General features: G+C 38.0%; 1 protein-coding gene across 9 annotated transcripts in view; it reads left to right on the top strand.

The window, feature by feature from the left end:
- The window catches only part of AMPD3 (adenosine monophosphate deaminase 3), a 34,808-nt gene that overhangs the window by 6,156 nt on the left and 3,236 nt on the right, over positions 1–25,416 (top strand). For 6 of the 9 annotated variants that reach the window (XM_054200158.1, XM_054200159.1, XM_054200157.1 and 3 more), the window contains 12 exons: positions 600–795; positions 1,262–1,427; positions 3,763–3,982; positions 6,492–6,621; positions 16,256–16,450; positions 16,699–16,830; positions 17,688–17,851; positions 19,035–19,161; positions 20,000–20,163; positions 22,187–22,307; positions 23,784–23,957; positions 25,066–25,176. In XM_054200158.1, coding sequence (XP_054056133.1) covers positions 600–795; positions 1,262–1,427; positions 3,763–3,982; positions 6,492–6,621; positions 16,256–16,450; positions 16,699–16,830; positions 17,688–17,851; positions 19,035–19,161; positions 20,000–20,163; positions 22,187–22,307; positions 23,784–23,957; positions 25,066–25,176 — 1,900 coding nt within the window. Of the gene's footprint in view, positions 1–599; positions 796–1,261; positions 1,428–3,762; positions 3,983–6,491; positions 6,622–16,255; positions 16,451–16,698; positions 16,831–17,687; positions 17,852–19,034; positions 19,162–19,999; positions 20,164–22,186; positions 22,308–23,783; positions 23,958–24,174; positions 24,693–25,065; positions 25,177–25,416 lie in introns of those variants that run through there. The other 3 variants (XR_008466199.1, XR_008466200.1, XM_054200162.1) reach the window with 3 other exon arrangements.

Raw genomic sequence — 25,416 nt, 5'->3', positions numbered from 1 at the left:
AGACACTGCCTAAGGAATAACTATGTGCTCATCCTTTTTTCTTACAAATCTAACTGAATGACAATATATGAAATTTTGTCTGACAACTAGATGAGTTTTTAAATCCTGCATGTTTTGGAAAGAATGGAAAGTGTGTGTAATAGCGTGATAACTTATAACAGCTTACTCTATGTAACATTCACTTGTTTCTGGCTGATACTTCCTGATTTCTGATGCTGCTAGTCTCTAAGAATCAACTCCTGCTAAAGTACACACTGTGATGGCATCTTCCTTCTGTACAGTGACTTGCTGAAACTGAGTTTGTAAGAAGTGAAATAAAACAAACCTTAGGGCATTTTACAGTGATTGTAAATAAATCATGGCATATTGTATTTGCGTGGAGCGTAAGTGCAGTTGTGTGTAGCATACATGATGTGAAATGTCAATAGAAAAAAAAGCTAAAAACACAAATATTTTGTGACCAACATTTTTCCTTTAGTATGAGAGATTTCATTTGTAAAAACTTCTTAGGGAGTGATTTCTTTGCTGTAATCAGTTTTCCAGAGTATTCAATATTTTATACCATGGCTTATTTTATGCTTTATACCATGAATTTGTAGGAAGAAAAGTTTCAAGATGATTCGATCCCAGTCTTTGTCATTACAAATTCCATCTCAGGAATGGAAAGCACCATCATCCAATCCTGTTCTGTCTCCTGCAACACCAGTTCTTCCAAGTGCTTTTCTGCCAGTCCAAGTGCCATATGATGTACCAGAGTTTCAGAGAGTTTCAATTAGTGGGGACTACTGTGCGGGGGTAAGAAACCATTTTTTTTTTTTTTTTTTTCCCCTTTCTGTATCTGGGGAGTCCCAAACGACAAGCAGTTAATGTATAAAAAGTGTGAAATGCCAGTATATTATGGCTCTCTGCAACAGACTGTAAATTGCTTTGTGAACACATTGATTAGTAAAACAGGTAAAGTCAGGGTCAGGTTGTTTTATGCTTCTTATCGTAAAAAATAAATCAAATAAAAACATTAGGCATTAAATAAATGGGTAACATATGGTAGGAGAAAAAAAATTTGCATATGTGTGTTTTGTGCATTGTATTTGGACTCTGCTTCTGTCATTGGCTCTTTGAGACCTTGGGTAAGATCCTTATGGTCAAGCCACATACACTTACATTTCTGGAAATTCAGTCTCCTTGTTACCGGTGTGGATTCCGTTTGTTGCTAAAACTGCTGCTTTATTGTCGTCAGTATTTATCCAGACTTTCCTTTCAGGTTACAGTTGATGATTATGAACAAGCTGCCAAGAGTCTGGTGAAAGCTCTTCTCATCCGAGAAAAGTATTCACGTCTTGCCTACCATCGCTTCCCAAGAACAACATCTCAGTATTTGTGTAGCATGCAAGATGAAAAATGGAAGGTTGAAGATGAAGTGTATCCAGGTGAATATCCTTTTTGTTCCTTTTAAAATACAGAATTAAACCAATGCACTGCCGTAGTAAAGGTAAGTTGGATTTTCCTGATGATCTCTTCTGAGTGCCTTTGCCTCTGTAACTTATTCTGTTAGTAAGTGGTAGAGAATCACCGATGGATCTAAGTTATAAATCCTGTGTCTAATTTGCAACTTTGAAGCTGTCAAAAGCTTAAAAAAACCCCAAACATATTAGACGCTCATTGATTTTTATTTTTTTTATTTATTTTTTTTTGGCAGCAAAGGGGATGGTAAACAATACACTTGTGTTCCTCCAGGAAAGAGATATATGGATATGGTTTAAAGTGAAAAGTCATTCCTCCTGATCTTGGCATGCCGAAATAAAAGGGATTATGAGCTCATCTACATTGTACATTGAAGCATGATACAGACATGCCAGTTAGCAAGCCCTTAGTCAGTAATTTCATAGGCATGGTACGCTTACCAGGTCAAGACTGGAAGCTATATTTGTTGGGCATTCTGCTTGTGTTAATAAACTCTGATATCAATGAGGTTTATTAGGCTGAATGTGTTCCCCACTGTGTATGTCACAAATGATGCTTGTCACTTAGATAAGCTGTGTCTTGAAAGCTTTGCTTGTGCACTAAACTGTTTGCACTGCTAGTTTTTGGATTAGCCTGTAAGGAGCAACCTTTGATCTGTACGGATATGCCACTGTAGATGTGTCCATGTGGACAATCCAATGTATTCTTAGCCACAAAGTGACATTTAAAATCAGTTACCCTCTAGCTCAGTGGTTGAAAGAGGGTGAATTGTTTTCAAGTGTTTGTTATACAGAAGGAGTATAAAGAGGACAGTGCATTGAATATTCAAGACAGGAAAGATATTTTGGAACAGCTGCCAGGGAGATATTTCCAAGTTATTATTAGGTTAATAACTTTTTTACAGTTATGATTTTAAATTTACAACATAAAAAATAAAATCTCATTACACAATGTCTTAATTAGCAGAAGTTTGCGCTGGATAGTTATGAATATTACAGATTATAACATACATTCAGTTTATAACATACATTCAGGTGCTCTAGGTGAATAAAAGGACTGGTTAATTACTTTTCTGCCTTGGCTTAACTGTACAGGTAAAAGACGACATCTCAGTGATAAGACTGAGCCCAAGAATGTATTTCAGTTGACATAAATGAAGTTGAGACACATATTTTATGCTAGTTGCATTAGATACTGTAAAAAAAGCCATGAACACTCACTAGCATGAGTCTTGTCATGTTTGAGTCTTCACATAAGCTGAATCTCCCAGAAGTGTGTGTGTTTACCTGATTCTCAGAAAAAAAAAAATTGTAATTTTGTAAAGGGATTATAAAACTGTACTGAACAAATTCCATCTGTGCTTCTGGTACTTTCTAATTTTGGTCATGATTGGAAGTCCAAGTGGAAAACTAGAGTTGTGTTGTACTATCTCTGGCTTCTGTGCTTTTGGTTCTATTCAAAAGCAATTAAACATAAAAATAAGGAGTTTTATTTACAAAAAAACCCTCCAACTAAACAAAACAGAAACAAACAAAAAACCCCACAAACAAAAAACCCAACCCAATCAAAACAACAAAACCAACCAACCAGCTAAATCCCAAAAAACCTTCAAACCAACCACTGCCTTGGTCAGAGTGAGAGCACTGAGTCTTAAATTATTACCTGCTCTACCATGAGCTGAAGTGTATTTGCTGCTAGTTGAGGGAAAGATGAAACAGTCCTAGTAGGTATGTACTAGTCTAGCTCATTGGATTGTGGGAAGGGCAGAGGGTAAAGAAGTAAAGCACAGCCTGTTCTTTTCTGACTGATGTTTCACTATGAGAACAGCTGCATTACTATGTGCTTAAATACAAACTTCCAAAATTACTATGGTGAGTCAGAAAGTGAAAAGAAAATAATGAAGGTGGGTATGAAGTCAACAACTGTTTTATTGTTCAAAAATCTCAACTGTATTTTCAATCATCCTAATTTAAATACTGCTGGAAATTTATTCTGAAACTTGTGCCATCACACATTAATAAAGAGTAGTATTAAATCTATTTATACATTGGTTCAGAGAACTCTAATAATGTATAATATTTGAATTAAGGTAGGCACTTTGCTTAAGGAGGGACCGCAATGACAGCATGTTAAAATAAAGCTGTGTTGAAACAACAGATCTCGTATAGTAACTGAAAATGTGATTTTAATGAAAGTATTAAGATCCGCTATAAATGAAGCATTATAGAATCAGAAAGTCCTTTTTGTAATTATTTTGCCTTTTGTGTAAGTTATTTCTTCTAAATGGAAATTTATTTCCAGATTTCCATTCACCCCCAGAAGAAAATGAAGATCCTTACAATCTTGATGATGCACCAGATAATCTGGATTATGTTATCAAGATAAAAGGTGGCATTCCCTTTGTTTATGATAACAAAGAAATGATGGAACTCAATGAGCCTCGGAGTCTGCCATATCCTGACCTGGAGACCTATACCCTTGACCTGAGCCATGTTCTTGCTCTAATTGCAGATGGTCCAACGTATGTTTCTCTTTCTTTCTTCTCTCCCCCTTTAGGCTGATGGTTACCTTTAGTTTAATACTTCTCACTTTTGTGATATTTAATTCCTCAATGTACTCATTCTACAGTAGTGTTTTGTTTCACCCTTTTCAGACATTAATGCATCATGGAAAGACTTAAAAGGAGAAAAAAAAATGACAGCCAAACCCACATATGCCTGTATTTCATTTCTTTAGTTTCTCTGCATCAGCCGTGGCAAAATGAGAAGCAGTTAACAGAAAAGCAAGAAATTTGCCAAATGTTCCCATTTAAGTCAAATCTGACCCAAACTTCTTGAGGCATGGGAACTGCAACTTGAACCTCACCTCTTTTGTTTCGTTTTGGCCTATACTGAATTTGAGGTTTTTGAACAATTGCCTGGAATTCCTTCAAGTCTGTTCTGCTTTTGCTGCATGAAGAGAAACCCTGCATATGTAGAGCATACAGAACGACTCAGCAACATTAATATTCAGCCTGATTTATTCCAGATGTCAATTAACTGCTTATGTGCTGCAAAACTGATCCATGCATGCACAATTAAACTAGGTCTGAAATTTCCCAGAACCGTCAAACTCCTGGGAAATCTCTAAAACCCAGAAATACAACAACTCTAGTACAGTAGCTGACACACTCATAACAAAGCAATGTCCTTGCCTAGTGCATAACAAAACCACATGCGTCCAGTTTTTAAGTTTACTTCACAACTGAGGACTGGAAATGTCAATGTTTCTCGTGGCCTCAACACTAGAAAAGATTCCACCTAGGATGGAACAAAGCAGGAACCTGGATTGTTCTTCTGAACTATTTGCCCTGCCTGCCAGCACTGCATTCCTAGTCCCTTGGCCTTTGAGAGATCATCAGTTCCATTGTGACAAGTTAGTCGCACCTGATGCATTCTTTCCCCTTTGAGTCTGTGTCTGACACCTGCAGCATATTCTGTCTGCCTTGTGCATTGATAGTGGCAAAGCAGATGGGCTGACCAGAACTGTCCTGTTCCCTAAGCATTTTTTCAGGAGCAAAAGCCTATGCTTCCACTAGCATTATCAGCACTCCTGCTCCAAATCAAAGCTAGCTTGAGTATGCTTGTTTTCAGTATGCAATGGCTAAATGCCTTTGCAGTTTCTTTTTCCATATTCCAAAAGGCAGATGTGGAGAAGATTAAAGGACAAGGAGGAAAAACTTGAAACAAAAGTCATACTGAAGACCTTTTCTTTTTCAGCTTTTGGTAACAGTGTTTATCAGGAAGCCCTAAGTAAGAAGAGCCTTGGTAGGATGTTAGAACACTCAGCACCTTTGTGAATGTAGGAGCAATCATCTGCTCCTTTCACTTCTTCAGATTAAGCTTTTGCACGCTGATTGACACTCCCTGATAAATACACACAAACCAAAAGGAAAAAGTCTTTTCAGTAATCCTGTTGCATAAGCTCTTCATACGGTATTGTTTCCCTGTTTGCAGCCAGTGCTGTCCTGTCATTTATGTCTACCACACGTGGGGCTGCTTGGAGATCAAGAACCCATTGTTCTTTAATCTTTGCTGTTCTTAAACTGGTGAAATCTCACCCCTATTCCTCAGTCTTCCAGTGTCATGAATAATAACCCAACAAAGACTTCTTGCAGGGGGAAAACAGGTCTTGATCAGTATCAGATACAGTGAGACTGTGTTTGAATTGGACTTTCAAATCCATAATGGGATTTGTGTCCCACTGAAAGGAGATTGTCAACAATAAAGCAGAAAAAAGAAGGCTATTACATTAATAGTGCTACAAAAATATTGTAGATTCAATAAGAATTGACAGATGGTCAACATGTTGTTGGTTAAAAATAGAATGAGAAACCTAACAGAAGATGAAAGTGAAGACAGAGGAGTAGGCAAGCAGGAACAAAAAAGCATTATTTTTCTAAAAAGATCATAAGAAATTATTTTGGAAAAAAGTATTTGTACACAATATATGTGTTTTTAAGGCATAAAAAAGGAAAGTATATTGGATGTTACCTTGGCTTCTTATATTCACATTGAAAAATAAACTCCAGGGATTTCTTTTTTTGTTCATTATTTTCATAGTGAGTAAATCTGGATTATAGCTTGTTTCTGTTACATGTGAGAAAAAAAATATATATGTATATAAAAATATGCCCTATTGGAGGTATGGTTTCAGAGTAGTAGCAATTGACATCACATTTTATTATAGGTTTTATGCTTTCTCTGATCATCATTACCAAAAGAACTGCAGTGGTAGCAATACTCGGACAACTTAAAGGACATAATATTGTTATGTAGAGTTCTGTTTGGGGTTTAACTAATAACTTTGGTCTGAAATTGTATCGGACATTAACTTATATATTTGTTAACCAGTATGATAAGAAGAATAGATTTGTCTTGGTCTTCATAAAAAAAATATTTGTCTTTACTATGAAAACTCTCAAGTTCTTTCTGAACTTGGAATGCAAATATTTTTAAGTTACAGTTAATTTTTTGTGTTTTCTTTTACAGAAAAACATATTGCCATCGGAGGCTTAACTTTTTAGAATCTAAATTTAGTTTACATGAGATGTTAAATGAAATGTCAGAATTTAAAGAACTAAAGAGCAATCCCCATCGAGACTTTTATAATGTGAGAAAGGTAAGTGTGAAAAGGATTAAAGGCGTGACATTGTTTTTAGTAGGAGTTTCGGTTTCGGCAATTTTGCTTTTCTTGTCTGAGGTGTAGATGATATGCATGAAGTGGTGTGTGCATACCACTCAGTTGAATTACGTTATTTTAAGACTATTAAATTTTTTCTACATGGGAACACTCTAGGAGAATTAACTTGAATGTAAGTGGGTTAAATGAATTATGCTAAACTCATCTGCTAAGTTATTCAGAATCAAAGGGGCTTAATTGGATATAGATTGCTTTAAAGGAGTGAAACAGTTAATCAAATGAAGCTCACTTGGATTATGAATAAAAATATCCATATGGAGGCTTAATTAATTTTAATTAATTCACTTAAAGACAGTTAAGTGCATTTTCCTGCTTCCGTGTAGGTAAGTCATACTAGACTGTAGTAGGAACAGCTGTATAGATTTTGGAGAAAAAAATTCACTTCATATAGAAAATAGGAGTTTAAATACATGTCAAAAGAAAAAAGACCTCCCACAGAAAGTGAACAGAGGGTTCATGCTGACATCAGTATGTGATAAAAAATGTCTGTGAAATATTAAGTAAAAAGATTGTTATTTGAGTTGTATTCTTAGCTGCCTCTGAGATCCACTGGGACGTAATTAGGAGGCAGGTAGGGTAGTTAAGGAGCTGATTTTGTTTCCTGACATATTCACACCCAAGGGAGCTGCATTCTCTTCAAAGCGTGAAAGCAAGAGTGTTACGCTGCTTCATTTGCTTCCCTTTCCTGAAGTTAAAAGGAAGTTACTGGAGAGATAATACTTCGGTTTGATAGGTGAGATTTCTTCACAAAGCAGTAAATGTTGCAGGTGGTTTTAACCACTTCAGGTCCATTTTGCATTGTTGGTATATGCAAGTGGACGAGGTGGTCCTTATTTTGTAACTTCAGGGTTTAGATCAATACTTCAGTCCTTCTTATAATGTTTTGCTTAGCGCTGATACATCAGAAAATCCTTTTGGCTTTTCTCTATAGTGTCCAGTGTGCTGGCTAGTGAATGTTTGTTGCTATTGTGGTAGTAAACTGTGAAATACAAAATCTGATAAACAGAAGTGTTTGATGAATGTACCCCTGTCTATCACAAGGCTAGAAGCAGATGAGTTTTTAGCTAAATTCTAATGAATTTCACACATTTATCTTTTAAGCGTATGGATGGGAAGATCTGTTAGCTAATTCACTTAAGCAGGACTCAAGTGGCAGAGACTTGACTCCTAACTTGGCAGTTTTCTTGCATAACCCTGAGCAAAATATTTACTCCATGCCACATTCAGATAAAACACTTCACTAGCTGACAGAAATTAATAATAAAATACATGGTGTCTGAGAGGTGTGAAGGACAGAGTTGTGAATTTTGGGTAACTGCCTAGACAATCAATTTGATTACTGAGAAGCTGTAATTAAGAGGATGGTACTTGCGAAGTTGGCGATTGTGATTTAAAAGCAAATGTTTAATGTCTCTGGGCATGTCTTAATTATTTTCTAATTATCTGCTATTAAACAGGCCAATCTACAAATGGATTCATGTTATTTAAAAGCCCAAAATGTGCATCACTTCCCCTTTGGCAAGACCCAAATTCAAAGCAACAGGAATAAGCTTGCTCTTCTCTGGCACAGATCATTCCTACTGCTAGTTGTTGCTTTAAAAATTCTTGCTGCATGGAATTAATCTTGCTTAAAGTAGTATTTTTATGAAGCAAGCTTTCAAGCAGTATTTTATCAAGCATTCCCTATGGAAAGTAAACTTCATTGTAGATAGACTTCCTGTAAGCCCCCAAATAATCTTGTTCTTCCTATGTCTTGCTAACTCAAGTAATGTTTGGATCTGTAACCTCCTGGAAGTGTTTCCTCCCTAATAACAGTATCAGCAGCAAAACTTATCATTTGAAACAGATACTTCTAGGGCCTCTATTTTCAGGATGTCTCTCTATTAGTCAGTCCTAAACAGTATGTACTGAAAAGCAAGAAATCAGAAAAGCAAGAAATAAGATTCACCTCCCAAAAGAGCTGTTAGTGAAGTTGTCTGTTACATCCCTCAGACACTAGTGTAGAGATCCTGGTACGATCTGTTTGCTTGTATAAAAGAGCCAAAGTAACGGATGGAAAATGCCAGAATTATAAGAGTTATGAAGGTAGTGGCAAGGTCAATCAGTGAACATGTATTACTGCATTTAGAAAGGTACAGTAGAAAGCTGGCCAGATTATTTGCTGGCATGACAGTCAAAAGTTACTGGGTTTTCTTTCCCCTTCTCTCTGTGCCCTTCCCGTGTTTTTTTTTTCCTGGTTTAATAGGAGTTCTCCTTCAGTGAGCTCGTCTAATAAATCCTAGGATAAGGCTCCTATTAAATAAGGGAAATGTATGTGTATGTCTTATATATTGGACTTAACCAGAATGCAGCCAAAGGTACGCTTTGCACTGATCAAGCTGGAACGGGAAGATTGCCCTTTAATAACCAGACAAATATTTCTCTAGACAGACAAGAATCCATAGGTGGTAAGACAGTGTGGCTGGCCCCACTTGGCTCCCTGCAGGAGGTGGACAACTGTCTGTGTAGGAGAATGCTAGCTTTAGAGAATACTCTTGAGTCTGCTATCAGCAGGGCTCTCCCACATTCTCGAGCTCATGCATAGCAAACTGCAGTCAACACAGATTCTCCACATAACTCCTGGGTTGCCTGCATTAAGCATGAAATTCAGTAATAAGAGTTTAGCTTTGCAGCACACAAACTCAGAACTGAGTTTTAGCCTTTGCCTACTAGGGTGTCTTGCCTTCCAAAGCAAGTATGTGCGGTTTGTTTGAGCGGGGCTTCCGATAGACCACTGTGCCCTACAGCCTCACATAATTCAAAACCTATAGTTCATTTTTTTAGCTGAAATACACCTTCGTAGTAAAGGACCTACACCTGAATATTACTTTACTTTTATTAAAATGTTACTAATTGCAGGAGGCATTTACTGTGCTTTCTTGGTCTTGGGGCTGTTGTTACTGAACTTTGGTTTGTCTCTATTGTTCTTTCTAGGGGGGAGGTTCTTGCCTTTTTAATTTTTTTTTTTTTTTTTTAAAATGAAGCCAAGATACTTGTTTACCTAACATGTATTTGCTCCCTTTATGACATATCTATGTACTGCCTTGGCAAGTGTCCTTCACTGCAGATAGCTTTGATACAGTTTTCTAAAGATGAAAAAATGCCAGCCTAAGCCTCCTTCCATATTTTTTCTCTCTCTAGCCATTATTTCAGTGTGTCAGCAAGCCAAACCTGAGAACATGTCATAGCAGTGACTATTACACATCATATTCTTCTGCTGACAGCCTCAGTAGCGCAGATGCCTAGCTTCGTGTGGCAGCAGAGCTTTGGCTCAGGCCAGGGTAGCTGCGTGTGGAAGATCACAGTTTCTGGAGTGGCTTACACAGCCCTGCTGAATTCTTTGTTGCAATAGCTGTCTGCTGCTTTGAGATATCGTTTGATCTAGATTGTTGCAACTGATTTTTTTTTTTTTAAATATTGGTTAGACAGAAAGGAAGTAAATTCTAGCTTGATTGTTGACCATAGGGTTGAAATACCACTCATTACTTCCAAGAAAAGAAGTTAGAGTGGATTTATGTACTTCTAAATTCTATAGATCTCAGAAAATACTGAATTAAATTAACAGATGTCTGCTTTTTAAATGTATGATTAAAAGCATCCTGAGTGAACAGTGAATCTATACCTTAACTTCCTTGAAATTTGATTCATTCTGAGGTTGCTGCCACCCCCCTCCCCCCCGCCGAGTAGCTACTTACTGACTTTGGTGATGAAACAGAAGTGATACTGAATGGGAAGACTTACGGGTTAGCGCCAGTTTCAAAGGACAGGAATGGCTCTGTGCACCTCTGTTACCATTACCACTGGTGCCTTACCACTGTCAACTGGCAATAAAGCTGTAATTTTGTGCTTTGAACATACTGTGCATACTACTTCTCCCCTCCTATCCTGCAGAGATGCTGAGTTAAATTCCTATGTCTATCCTCAGCCTTGAAAGTGAGCACAAAATCATCAGGCAGAAAGACATCAATCATTATAATGCAAAAATTCTGTAGAGACCATAAAGAAAGCTTTTCCTCTATCCTTTCTTTTAGTAATTAAAAGAAAAGAAAAATAAATTTGTTTCTCTTCATAGCAGTTTATTTCTGTATTTGTGTAAATACAAACATTATAGGGCTTGATCCTGTGCATTTTGCAATGAGTACAGCCAAACAAGAGGCCGGAGTCACAGGGATTTGCATCTCCTGTCTCTCCTGGTTTCTGGGTTGCCTTGGATGGCATAAGTATGATTTAGACAAGCTCTTGAGGGGCTCTGCACAGCTCTATGGACTATTTCAGCTGCCAGGAGCATTGCTGTGCTACCCTAGGGCAGAGTATTTTGTGTATTGTGCCTCTCATGCCTATTACAGAGCTGCAAGGAAAGAATCAACCTCATTGTATAAAGCTGTTGCATCCTATCTGAAAAGCTAATGCAGTTTGGTGAGCAGGGAATTTAGCAGTGGGATGTGGAATTATTTCCCTTCAATCCAGCATTGAGGTAATGGCTGCAGAGGATTCAGTGTCAAGTTCACAAAGCCCATAGCTATGGGGATAGAAGTATTTACGAGTTAAAGTCCACATGTTTAGAAAATCAGGTAGTTTGCGGCTGTGGATAAGACTAATCTATGCAATGGAAAAGTTCAGTATCATTAAAAGGGCTGCCCTCGGCATTTGTTTTTGCTGTATTTATCATATTGCTCTGAATCTAGAGGATATGCCTAATGCAGTGCAACGTTCAGGAAGTGTAATGATAGGACGAGGGGTAACGGTTTCAAACTGAAAGAGGGTAGATTTAGATTGGATATTAGGAAGAAATTCTTTACTGTGAGGGGGGTGAGACACTGGCACAGGTTGCCCAGGGAAGTTGTGGATGCCCCATCCCTGGAAGTGTTCAAGGCCAGGCTGGATGGGGCTTTGAGCAGCCTGGTCTAGTGGGAGGTGTCCCTGCCCTTGGCAGGGGGGTTGGAGCTAGATGATCTTTAAGGTCCCTTCCAACCTGAACCATTCTATGATCCTATTTCTGATGTGCACAGATAAGCATCTGTAAAATAGATCTCTGATGGTATTTTGTGGAGATTTGAGAGACAGTGGGAGGGAAGAGAAGAAATCTGAGAATGTGAGTGAGACAGAGTGGTTTAGGGAAGTTGGTGCTGGTGAGACGTGCTTTGGAGGGCAATGGGAATTCCTTCAAGCTGTAAATTGTACACAGATGTAACCATCTTGACTGAGAAGTACAAGCACTTAATCCACAAAGCCTGGGGGCAGAATGGCATGGGTGGTCAGGTCAGTAAGGAAAGGAAAGGGCTAGCCTGAAGCGAGAAGGTGCAGTGGAAGACAAGCTGGCTTCATTACATGGCAAATTGCTGAGTGAAGGGAATTCTACCATCCTTTAATTGCAAGAAAACTGATTTCCACCATTGCTTGAATGAGATGATGGAATTAAAAGAATTAAGGAAACCTTTGTGTTAACAATTCATTTGTTAAAAAGATGAGTTCTCTGAAGGCGTATTATGTGTTCCAAGACAGGCTTCTGTCAGTCATTGTGTTTCTTCTTTTCATTGAAGATTAATGTGACCTTGAGTAAAAGGTTTCCTCCTAGGGGGAGGGGAGAAGAAGAACTGCAACAGGAAATTTGGCTAAGAGCATGCAGATGAGGTTTTTTCCCACTAAGGGGAAACTGGGCTGGAGTGGCCCTGTAACAAAGGCAAGCAGAATGTTTGCAAATAGAAGCAATAGCCCCTGCTTGCGGCAGGGGCTTGTTACTCATGGCCCAGAAAAGCCTGAGCTTACTTTATGTATTGTATGAAGAACAAAATAATAACAGCTTAAAATGGGACTGGTTTTGTCTTTTTTTTTTGTGGGGAGGGAGGAAGCAAAGAGGGCATTTGTCAGCCTTATATGAAAACCTGTTCAAATTCTTTTAGTAGATGCCTTCCATAATAAATAACAATGAAATTAGCAGCAATTTCTTAGCATGATAACATTTCAAATAATAATAAAAAAATCCCTAACCAAATCACACCATATAAGCTATGTCTAAGGATTCTGTGTTTAGATACTTCATTTAGATAGTGAAAACGCACAAAAGCATACACACGAATTAATTATGTGCTAGGGTAGGTCAAAGCTCAAGTCATTAAAACCTTCCAAAAAGTTGCATTGCTTCTAAAAAACAATGAAGAAAAAGCTGTGTGATAATCTAGAAGACTTTTGTTGCTGCTTACCTAAAGGTCAAAATATACTGGGTAGTTAAAAAAGGTAGCCAAAGTACTGCATGTTTTCTGGAAAAAGCATGAAAGAGACTCCAGGAAAGTCTCTTAACTGTCAGGAAATAAATATATTTAGGGAGAGGGAGGAGGGGGGAAAAAAAAAGGAAAAAAAGGAAAGGAAAATTTTGGTTCTCAGAGAATGAGCCTGATGTGGTTAGCTCAGCTACGGAGCTGTGTGTGTAATATGCTTGTGGGGACTGGAGAAGATTTCACAGGAGCTTACTGAATTGCGGGGGCACACTTGGGACAATTATTTTTCAAAGGGAAGCAGAACTTTAAAAGAAATGTGGTTATTCCTGTGTCATGTGATCCTTGCATACAAGCAAACAAAACTTCTCCTTGCTTTCCATCCCTGCCCTCCTAACAGTAGTCAATTCATGTTGATTTAAATAAAGAGGAAGTGTTGGGTTTTGCTTTTTTTTAATCTCATTAATTCCAGTAGCTGAGCCACCACTGGAACTACTGCATTCTGAAATTCAATAAATTACACTTATTTAGGTTCCCTATACCTGGTATTCTATGCTTATGACTTGCTTTTCCTGAATGTTAAGACCTTATAGCATCTATTAACTGTTATTTCAGTCTCCTATAGAAGCTGACCAAGCCTACTAGTTTGTAGTATTTCACTGGTCCAGGAAGAGTTTATAGTAAACAATATTTGTTTCTAAAAGAGAAGACCTTTATTAACCTGAGTAAGCATACATATAATGCACTTGGGTTCAAACGTCTATACAACTACGCTGAGGAGTGTAATAATATGTTAAGCGGAGCTGCTTTTACTATTTTAGACACAGCATTGTTTACTGTGGATTAGTAATGTACTTCATGTTGTGTACTTCAAGACAGTAATATGTTTCTTGCTTTTTCATTTAGCTTTAAAGTGTCTAGCATATTTGAACTAGGCAGCGATTAACAATTAAATGTTAATATTTATATCCTGGTCTTTAGTCATGCTATTAACATTCACATGGAGACAGATGTACCCTTAGAAGGCTGCAACTACTTCTGTATGTATAAACTGCAAATTAAATGACTATATGCACCAAGTAAAACATTGGCATTTCTGTGGGCTGTATGTCATAGCATAAGCTGAGGTTTACTTTGCAGGAGCATGGCTGTTACTTACTCAGGTGCTCCAGGATCTTTTTCCTACTGATCCTTAAAAGCAGATCAGGGTGTCAACTATTTCTGGTGTTGGAATCTGAAAGCTGCCGACATAGTCACTATGCAAAGGGGAACGCGCTGGTCTCATGTCGTACGTGTCCATGTTTGCAGTTTCCTGGACAGAGGAGTCCTGGATGAGAGCCCTTGCTGAGATGTAGGTTCAGTGATGCCTTACAGCTGGTTTATCTGAGAATTCCTTCTCATGTGACTTCCTGCATACAGGCTACGTTGGTCTTGTTGGGAGCGTGTCCCTGGGAATGCTTAGTTACTTGCATTTTAAAAAGCACAGTGCGGTGTGTTCAAGCTGTTCCAGTGTAGTAAGTATCTTTAGGAACTTGTATCTAATGTCAGCATCCAACCTTCGGATCTTGTTATGTCATTGTTTGTGAGATTGAAAAGCCCACTGTCTGTCTTATGGTCTCTTTTGGAGGTACAAATACCTGTATACAGTTGATCAAATTAACTCTCAAATTGCACCTTGAAAGTCAAACAAGTTTCATTTTTACAGTGATGTGGCAGTGTGGATTTTCCAGCTCCTATTTCTTTTTGTGACATTTAATAGGATTGTTGTTAGTATTTGGTTTATTTAAACTTTTAAATGTAGACAGCAAAACTAGGTGCATTCTGACAGCTGCATTACCAATGTTGTGCAGAAGCAAGATTATTTTTTATTTCTGCTTTGAAGCTCCTTTCTTACTCTGTATGAGGAGTTAGGGCAGCCCTTTCCACTACAGTTTCACATAAGACTTCATGGAAAAGCGTTACTCACAATGATTCTAAACAATCTCCTACCAATATGTAGGACAGTACTGTGTGGTGCTTTTTAGACTTATTATCTGAACCATCCTGTCCCTGTTATACATCATCTTGAGACTTGCATTACAAACTGTCTTGATTCCTACTCCTTTGGCAGAACCATTCTGCCAGTTGGTCTTGTAAGACTTGTCTCCAGTTCACGCACAAGGCCAATGTTAGACATAGTGAAAGCTGGTGATTGCTTCTGACCACATGCCTGCGCTCACGGCCATCTGTGTGCAGGTAGGGCCTGGGCTGGAGGAAAACGGGAAGTTCAGCAGACAGGCTGCAGCCTGCAGCACTGCCGCTTCTGGGTAAGCTGAAACTGCTTCTGCAAGGATTTGTCAGTCTGAACTTGAAGGCAGTTTCCGAGTCTGTCAAGCTGTCCCCAGGGCTGTTGTGCTCATTGTCAACTGTGAAATCTAATCAGAACAGTCGTTTGTTTTGTTTTGGTTTTAAATTGATAGGAATTTATTGGTAGAGTAACTTCACTGTTTTGCCTAGGACATGCATTAGGCTGTTTTGTTGTTCAATCAGAATTTCTCAAGGAAATTCAAAGCAAACGGACCCTGGAGCAGCAGCTCTGCTGCTCCACACATGGGATATTGCTGTGCTGTTACATTCCTTAAGGCCATTATCCCAGCTAAGGCCTATTCTTCCTTTTCACGTACTTGGTCCTTAGGAGCTGCAATTAGTATTACCTGTCTTTTCAAACAAGAAGAAGTTGGGGAATATACCTGGTTTTCTTCTATACTTTATGGGTGTAGTTAAGATAATAAATCCTTGACTGCAAGGAACTGCAACAGATTAATTTTACGTACCTGCTGGAGGCACCTAAGGAATTACACATATTGAAGGGAAAACCTAAATCAACAAACCAACTCCCAGGTCTCATCAGTTGTTTCTTTGGTTTATGTTCTAATACAGGCTGCTCAAATAGCAGTGCAAACTTCTGAGCAATAGAAAAGTGTACCTGTGGAAACCATCTGGTTCTTGTCAGGAAACGTAATCTGAACCCAGGTTCTCCGATTTGCACTTATAATGTATCTTAACTTGTTGAAAGTGTTCTTATTTAAATAGGAAACTATTAATAATTGAGGGCTATTTTATTTATAGTTCTGCTTATTGAATAATCCCTTCAACCCAAAACCTCAGGGTTCTAAAACATTTTGACTTGCTTAGGCACTAATCCATTTTTTACTTAAGGAATATTTTAGAAGGCTTTAGTCATTGTTGTCACTGACATAGAGACTTTGCTAATTTAAGTTTACCCATATGAATGATGAGCATGATTAACCTTTTGATTTTAGGTTGATACTCATATCCACGCTGCTGCTTGCATGAACCAGAAGCACTTATTGAGGTTTATTAAGCACACGTATCAAACGGAGCCTGACAGGATTGTTGCAGAGAAAAAAGGCAAGAAGATGACTTTAAAGCAAGTCTTCGAAAGCCTTCACATGGACCCTTATGACCTCACTGTAGACTCTTTAGATGTCCATGCAGTAAGTTTATTAAAATGACAAAATAAACGAGAAAAAGCTAAGTTTTCTAAGTGTGAAATTCTGATTTCTGCAGTTTTTGCATGATAACATATTAAATCAGAATTTGAATTAATACGTTACTTTGCATGTTTGAAGGAAGTTAGAATAGGCTTTTTATTTTTCTGTGCCTTTTATTGCTAGGCAATTTATTTTATAAATTATTTTGTGTACTTAAACCCATGGTTATTTGGTTTTTTTTTCCTCTCCAGGGTCGTCAAACATTTCATCGATTTGACAAATTCAATTCCAAGTACAATCCAGTTGGTGCCAGTGAGCTGAGGGACTTGTATTTGAAAACTGAGAACTACATTGGTGGCGAATATTTCGCTCGTATGGTCAAGGTAAATAAGCGTCAAGCTTTTCGAGCTGTAGAGAAATGAAGGTTTGTAAAAGATTTGTAATGCCACAATTGTACCTACAGCTAACACTATGGTTAAATGATTTCAAGTGTTGGACTTGCTGTAGCAATTCATCAGAGACAGACCTCTGCTAAGTCAGCCATTTCTGCTTTCTAAATAATTTTATGACTTAGAAACTCATACGCGTAACCTGTGTATGAGTTCAAAGCAGAGTTGTGTGCTGTTTCAAACTAATGGAGAGCAGCCAAGTGTCAATTCACTGGCTTAATATTTTGTTAGGAGGTAGCTGGCTCGTGGTAGCTGCTAGGGAAGTGCCTCTGCATAAATCTATCTCTGCACATGCATGCACAGGCTTCAAATTAATTTCTTACAACAAAAGAATTAGTAGTTTTCATGAACTAGATGTCAGATTTTAGATGTAGAGAAGTGCTTGTCTAAATTTAATAGCCTTAAAATTGCTTACTACCACAGATTCTGGGTCAGATTCTCCTTTGGTCTGCATATTTTATGTAGTCGTTTACTGCAGTTTAAATAGTATGATTCTGATTTACCAATTTTAAACATGTCTTACAAAAGTGCTAGTAAGAACTGCACAAGAATATTGTCCTCTAAATCTGGGTGTTACAGTTAGCTATACTCAAATGATATCTGAGGTGGCTTGCCAGGAGAATATTTAGATGCCTAAAAATAATGGATTAATAGACAAGAGATTCCCTTTGTCTTTAAAGGGTGACAATACAGTTATGTCTGGTCTGAGGAAAAGACAATGATAAATATACTACTAGCTGTAAATGATCTTCAGTGTCCTTATTAAAGCAAATATATTTATTACTCAATAGGAAGTAGCCCGTGAACTAGAAGAAAGTAAGTACCAGTATACAGAACCCCGCTTATCCATTTATGGACGGTCTCCAGATGAATGGCTGAACTTGGCAAAATGGTTCATTAAGCATAAAGTTTATTCCCCTAATATGCGCTGGATAATTCAGGTTCCCAGAATCTAGTAAGTAATCAGGAGCTCTTGGTAATTTTAATAGTTTGAAATCATACCAATGATTTGTTTTAATTTCTGATATTTTTTAGATGGTTTATGAGCTGTCCTGTAGTTCTATTTATAAGCAACAGCCTGGGAAATTTATTCTTGACCATTGCTGCAGTTTTCCTGACAGTCTGGGGGTGGAAGACAGGAGATGGGGTTTGACTCTACTCTTTATAAAGTTATTCAAAACTACTGTGTATTATTTGTAAGTCTGAAGATACTAAAATCAAAAATTACAACTGGGTGAAATTAAACTGCATTCAAAGGCAAGTTAAAATATGATTTAGTAATGAAAATAAATCCACTCTTGAATTCCATAGAGGAGTAGAAAATGCTCTGTAAAACTGTTATCATCAAACTTCCTCAAGATCAGTGACTAAATGACAGTGAGCTTGGAAACGAAACCCAGATTGCCCATTTGCAAGCTTAAATCAGTGTCAGTTTTTCTTAGGTGCTTACGCATCCTTTGGGACTTTATTAAACGGTTCTTTGTTTCTAATGCCATATATCGTAATACAGTCTTCCATGACGATTTTGTCAACCTTAATAGTGGAGCTTCATGTTTTGAAATCGCATAGTTGGAATATGAGTAGAGAATGAGCTGTCATGATCACATATATCCCCCAGAGTGTGTTTCTCATTAGGGAGAAAGTTTCTCTCCTTTAATTTCTTAGGTACATAGCGGAATCAACACTTTAATTAAAGTCATGCACTTAATGACACACTGAAGTGCTGTTCCTCTTTTCTGAGAGGCTCACTAAAGCAGAACATTCTACTTTCATTTGGAGTAGTTACAACTTCGGAAAACAAATCTTTCATGAGAGGTAATTCCTTATTTCCCCTATTAGCACTTGGATTGCTGTAAAGGAAGGGGTCACTGTTCTTGAGACAGCATCTACCCCTGCATACTGTCTCTATTTTTGGAGCACTTGGGGGCTTCAGCAGAGCCTGGATGAAGCAGGGTGCCAGGCAGTGCAGGAAGCAGAGCACAGAGATGATCCCTGCCCTGACATAAACTTTGAATTTCTGGATCCTGGTAGAACTGAAGCTGTAGAGTATGTGCAAATAACAGAAAATAGTAAAGTGAGGAAAAATATAAACTGGTTAAAGAATGGTTACAACTGTGTATATTTTTTTTTCCATTCAGTGACATATTTAGGTCAAAAAATATTCTGCCTAGTTTTGGGAAGATGTTGGAGAACATTTTTCTACCTTTGTTTGAAGCAACAGTCAATCCCAAAGACCACAGAGAATTGCACCTTTTCCTCAAATACGTAAGTATGTTTGGATTTTCTGTGTCACATGAAATCGATCCTCTCCTACTCATAAATTTTGTTTGTCCACAGCTATTTGTGGACATTAAAAAAGCTTCCCTCTTCATATATTACTTGTATTATTGTTTTAAAGCCCTGACATACAATTTAATAAAAGCCTGGGTAAGGTCCTGTTGTCAGGTAGTTGCCATTTATTTCCTTTGAAACAGCTCAACAGCTATTTATTTTTCCTCTCAGTAATCCTCTCTATAAAGAATGACCGAAAAATGTTCACGTGCTCTTATGCAGAGGGAACGTCATAACGCAGGATGTGTTTTTTGAGTTTGCCTCTGGGACTGGCCTCCAAGAAGGAGGCAACTGGAAGGAAGCGTTGTGTAGATCCTGATGGGACTCAGGAGAGAGGTGGGGATGTAGCTGCTGGGATGTGATTAAAAGAGATATTTCTGAGTATGCCCCCAAACCATAACTCTGAGGATTGCTGGGAGCTTCTGGCCTCCAGCTGCTTTTCAAATAACAAATCAGATGAGTTTCAAGGATTGTAATCTGGATCTGAGGGAGTCTTACGGGCCTGTGCCCCTCACAGGAGTCTGAAGGCTTTTGTGCACCTGGGCCTCCTATTTGTCCCAGCAGAAAAAAATGGGTGAAACTTCCTCTGAGAAAACACGTTATTCCTGCTGTCTGCATGGTATGGCAGGAGGGCAGAGCAGCAGGACTGCTAGAGTAAGGAGGGAAATGAAAGACTAGACGCTTTGTACAAGCAAGTCCTGAAGCAAGAGTCAACAACACCAAAGTTTGCTTCTTGAAAACACTGATTTCTGTGAATCTCTTCTCCCACCAGGTGACTGGCTTTGACAGTGTTGATGATGAATCCAAACATAGTGGCCATATGTTCTCTGACAAGAGCCTTAACCCTGACCTCTGGACCAGTGAGAAGAATCCCCCGTATAGCTATTATTTGTATTATATGTACGTGAACATCATGTTGCTAAACAACCTGAGGAAGTAAGTAGTCATTTTTCTCTTTTACAAGCTTCCAGAAAGAAAAATCAATGATGTTGGTCTCAATCTAAGTCAGCGTCTTGATCGCATATCTTTTGAAGCAAAGTTTATCTTGAATTATTTTAAAAAGTACAAGAGGAGTACATGAGTTATTTTGAAAACATTAACTGCAAAATGAATTCAAAGGAAATATTCAGAAATTGTAAAGGCATGTGCTAATATCTTCATTTGACATTTATGTATCTTCTTGTTTTGTGAATTCCTTAAACCTGAATATATCAAACAAAGCAAAAGAAGAAACCCCACAAAATTGATTTGACCTTTGCTTAGATTCACAGTGGATTTCCAAATACAATGTACCTCTTGGTAGCTTGCTATCTCCTGGTAATTTAAGAGATACAAACTTACGTTGTGAAAAATACTGGTTTAAGGGCTGCTGCTGTTATCAAAGATGGACAGAGGAGGACGTAATTATAAGCTGCATGTCTAGCTAACTTACTTTAGCATGCCTGCTGACTCATTCAGTTTTACTACTTTTGAGACTGATGCCTATGCAAGTAATGCAGGGAGTTATGATACTGACTGTGAGATCATGACTGTAAAAGCAGATTTTGGCATCAGGCTCAGTAACACCTGAAATTCAACTTGAGGTTCTGTTCCTGACTCACTGTGTGATCTGCACAACTGACTCAAATTGAGGCCCAGTAAGGTTATCTGTTGGTATTACAGTGTCATTGCTTACCTTGCAAAAATGTGGTTCATTATTATTTATAAAACGTTTTGGGATTTTCTTATAGGAGGTACACAGATTTATCATTTTCACAGGTCTTATCCAAATTAACATTTAAAATTTTACTTCTTCTCTCCTGCTGCTACCTCAAGCATTTCCTTCTCTACCACACTATATAATCAAAACTCATAATAAAAACATCCACTTTGAAGTACATTGTACCTTCAAAAAACAGGCCTAGTTGTTAGTTTTAGTTCTATAATGGAAAGGACACAGTTCAGCAGATATCTTTCTCCTGACTTCCTTTACATTCTCTGTAGTCTACGTTTTTTTTTCTTTTCCAAAGACAGAGATTCTGACAGAATTTACGAGTTTCTTTTCTACTTCAAGATCATTTCAACTACTCTTTGAAAATATCCCTAGATAATCACTAAATATTCTTACAGCGAGGTGACATAATGACACAGTTCATCAGCGAGTCAGTATAACTGTTCACTCTGTTAAACATACTATTTGATGCATCACAAGACTCTTTTATACTTTTGGTAGTATTAGTGAAGTCAGCAAGGATGGATTACATCCTCACATTCAGTGTTACTAAACATCCATCCTAGAACTGCCTTACACTCTAGTAGTCCTTGTTGAAATTCTTTGTTTTGAACATCTCCAAATACTTACGGGACATTTGTCTGCACTGAATAACAGGGTCCGCTTTAACCTAAAACCCAGCTTCACTTTTAATATAGATGATAAAAATAGTTCTAGAAATTATAGTGTGAAATCTAGTGTAATAACTAACACTTCTAGGTAATCTCTGTGCTACTGAGGGTGTGGTTTTATGCTACACTTAACCTGGTGAGATGGCAGGTTGTCGTCACACTAGACAGTGTTAGCTCACCCTTGGCAATGGGCTTCCACTTCTTCCCTCATTTTGAATCTAGGAATGATGCAGCCACAGGTTGCATCAGTTCACTTAGCTTTCTGACTGCCAGTTTCCTCACCTGAAATCAGTTAAATAACTGCTCACCCAGTAGCTAAAAAATTGCTAAATGAGATGTAATGAGGAAGGAAAGAAGAAGGAAGACACAAATATGTCAGGTGGCGGAAGGGGCTTGGATAAAGGGGCCTGCCCCTTTTGATAGCAGACCACAGGTAGGCTGGATACATGTCATGTCAAACTGTATGAGAATGTGTAACTTTTTTTTTTTTTAATTCCCATATTAACGATAATTTTGTACAAAACAGATGAAGAACAGTGCACTTCTTGTTAGCGGAACTTGCTTTTAATCTCCTTAGGGAAAGAGGCATGTGTACTTTTCTGTTTCGACCTCACTGCGGAGAAGCTGGGTCTATCACACACCTTGTATCTGCCTTTCTGACAGCAGACAACATTTCTCATGGATTGCTCTTGAAGAAGGTATTGCTTTGTTGCTCACCTAAACTAATCACTGTCTGCTTGGACATCAGTCACTGGTTCAAACAGCAGTCACCAAATTGACTTTATCTGGGCAGTCCCAAATTAATTTTCTTAGCAAGTTACAAGTAATTCTTCACTTTGATCAGAAATAAATAAGCTCAGCTGAACTTCCTGTTTCTTATTTAGCCTACAAAAATAAAACTGAACATTTTAAAGCTATGTCTTTATAGGGAAGATCAGCTGTTCAGATATGTCAAGGACTTCACGGCACCTGTTTTCGTTTACTCCAAGCAGAGCTAAAATTACATGGAAAAACCTGCTTAGAATTGTTACTACTCTCTGGTTTAGGTCCCAGAAGAATTTAAGGAAAGCTCTAAATTCTTCTGTACAGGGACAAAGGTAATCTTCCCTGATCAGATCCCTGTATTTCAAGGTTCATTCACAAGTTCATTAAGGTTTTGATTATGTCTGTCTAGAGTAACTGGGATCACTTGATCAAGAAAGTTAACATAGCTGTATAACACAGCAATATTTTTATACACACCTTGATTGTTGTGACAGGACAAATGTTATCATTCCTGGCATATCAGTTATTAAAAAAAACATCATGCAACTCATCCACAGGCCATTGTTTTGTAATTAAAATAATTGGTCAGTGGGTGGCAGACTTGAACTGAGTGTATTGAAATATTTTGGAAAGAGTTCTCTTATAAGTTGGATTTTCTGGTTAATATTGGAACATTCTCTCTGTATTTCTCAACATATCCAAGAACAAAGAAAAATTTTCCCTAAAATCACGTCTGATGTTACATTCAGCACCAGTAATTCCTAAAATTAGACCCAGACAGAGCACTACTAGGGCTGTATGTGACTGAAGTATTCTCCTCTTCACTGTCTCCTGCTTAGCCTGGTGCCATAACCTGGCATAGCAAGTAGTAGTAGTAGTAATAATAATAATAAAGAACAATGGCACTTGCTCGGTTCACAGGCTGGTTAAGCCAAAAATACTAATAAAGATGAGGTGACTACAGATTATTTATATTATGTGTAACAGCAATAGATGACTTCTAATAAATTGGAACTAATTCTGCTCCTAAAATTTACCTATTGGACTGCAGTTTTGAAAATAACAAATTGCTTAGCAGTTCTTACACATCTCTTACCTGTGACTTTCAGGTTTTGAGGGAAGGTATGCAGTCAGTATCAAATGCAGTGCCCTTAGTGGTCATATATACTTACTAATCTACAGTAATATTAGTTACTGTATTTTTAAAAAGATAGCATATATGTTGAAAGATGTAAATTATTTTTATAAAGATTAGTAATGCTTAAAATTCAGACTATTAAGTATTTTCTAAAGAAGTCAGCATTTAGCGTCAACCTCAACTTTGCTGTTTCCATTTTATCTAAGGGAAATCCTTCTTTTTTTCATTATCCCATAGTACTATTAAATGCTGATTGTGTTTTGTTTTGCAGAGTCCCGTCCTCCAGTATCTTTATTATCTTGCACAAATACCCATTGCTATGTCTCCACTCAGTAACAACAGCCTATTCCTGGAGTACTCAAAAAATCCACTACGGGAATTTCTACATAAGGGACTTCATGTCTCTCTCTCCACGGATGATCCTATGCAGTTTCATTATACAAAGGTAAGAACTGCAAAAAGCACTTGTCTGAATTTGGCAACAGTAGCACATAGGCCCAGAATGACCTGAAAGCTATTTTATATCATTGCTTAGGATATCATGTCTTTCAGTCACTTCATTCATTATTCTTCCTCATTCTCACTCTACTACTCACTGTTAGGTTTCAGAGGGAAATGTCTGATTTCCTAATTATGTTTCTTTTGTACTCTTGCTTCTCCAGTGTTGGCTGTTGAAGTATAGAATGAAGGATGAGGCTGAAGGGAGGTTTGAGCCTTCATAAACAATCCTCTAGAGTGCCAGGAAAGTCCAGTTTCCTTACTAATAAATCTGGGGAAGTACATTACAAAAACACAATGTGGAATCTCTGAAGATGACGTATGAGCTGTTTGCTCAGTGAAATGAAACTGATTCTTGCCCTTGGGAGGCCTGGCAGGACAGAATTGCCTGGTCACTGGTTTTCCTGCTCCAGTTTTGCGGTTGGCACTGACTTGAGTCATGCTGTGCCTTAGAGCGGCCTGTACATTGCTCAATTGTCTATGTTCTGAAGACAAACTGAGCTCTGGTGTGCTTCACCCAGGCTTGTTCTGGCCCATGACACGTCTCCGCTAGAAAAGACAGAGAGCTTTTGTGGGGGCTTTCTGCACGGATGTAATGCAGCACCAGCCGAGTTGCACATAGCGTGGGAGATCTCAGCTGTGACAGCCCACTAGAGTCAGACCCAACTTCCATGTGTGGAAGGTCAGAAGTGAGAAACTGCCCTGCTATCTGTGTAGTATTCATTAAAGATTTACGACAAGATCCTCCAAGGTGTTTATATACCCTGGGATCTCATTTGAAATTGCCTAATAAATGCCTCTAAGGATCTGGACTGCAGGCTGCAATTTCTCAGACTCAGATAACCCAGTGCCTATCACTTATTTAACAGTTGCCCTTGGGAAATTTGAAATAAACAATTCTGTTCGTTAGTAATTGTGATGTTAAAGTCTTAAATCTCTAATTTTTCACAGCTATCTAAAGAGCATGTATAAATGCCTTAATTAGTAATGAGTACATATGCCATTTACATCTTATTTACATATAATTTAATATTAAACATGTTTTGGTGATACAGGAAGCTCTCATGGAAGAATACGCTATTGCAGCCCAGGTGTGGAAACTAAGTACCTGTGACTTGTGTGAAATAGCAAGAAACAGCGTATTACAGAGTGGATTGTCAGATAAGGTAATTATGGCTGAAAAAAATCTCTTTTGTGAATGTTAGGGCGTGTAGGAATTGGGAAGTCAATAGCCTAAAAATTGAATAGTAAGTGCTTATGTAATATATTTGTGCACATTCCTGTCCTCTTTTCCAGAAATATTCACAAACTATCTGCTATGCAGTCGTATATTAAAAAAAAATATTAATGCTACCTTTTTCCTCATTAGCTTTGCTTTGGAATTCCCAAAACAGGCAGAGAGACCA

Source organism: Rissa tridactyla, chromosome 4, assembly GCF_028500815.1.
Source record: "Rissa tridactyla isolate bRisTri1 chromosome 4, bRisTri1.patW.cur.20221130, whole genome shotgun sequence".
NCBI classification, from domain to species: Eukaryota; Metazoa; Chordata; class Aves; order Charadriiformes; family Laridae; genus Rissa; species Rissa tridactyla.
The sequence above is the reverse complement of the archived record's forward strand: the minus strand, read 5'-3'. Positions and strand labels throughout refer to the sequence as shown.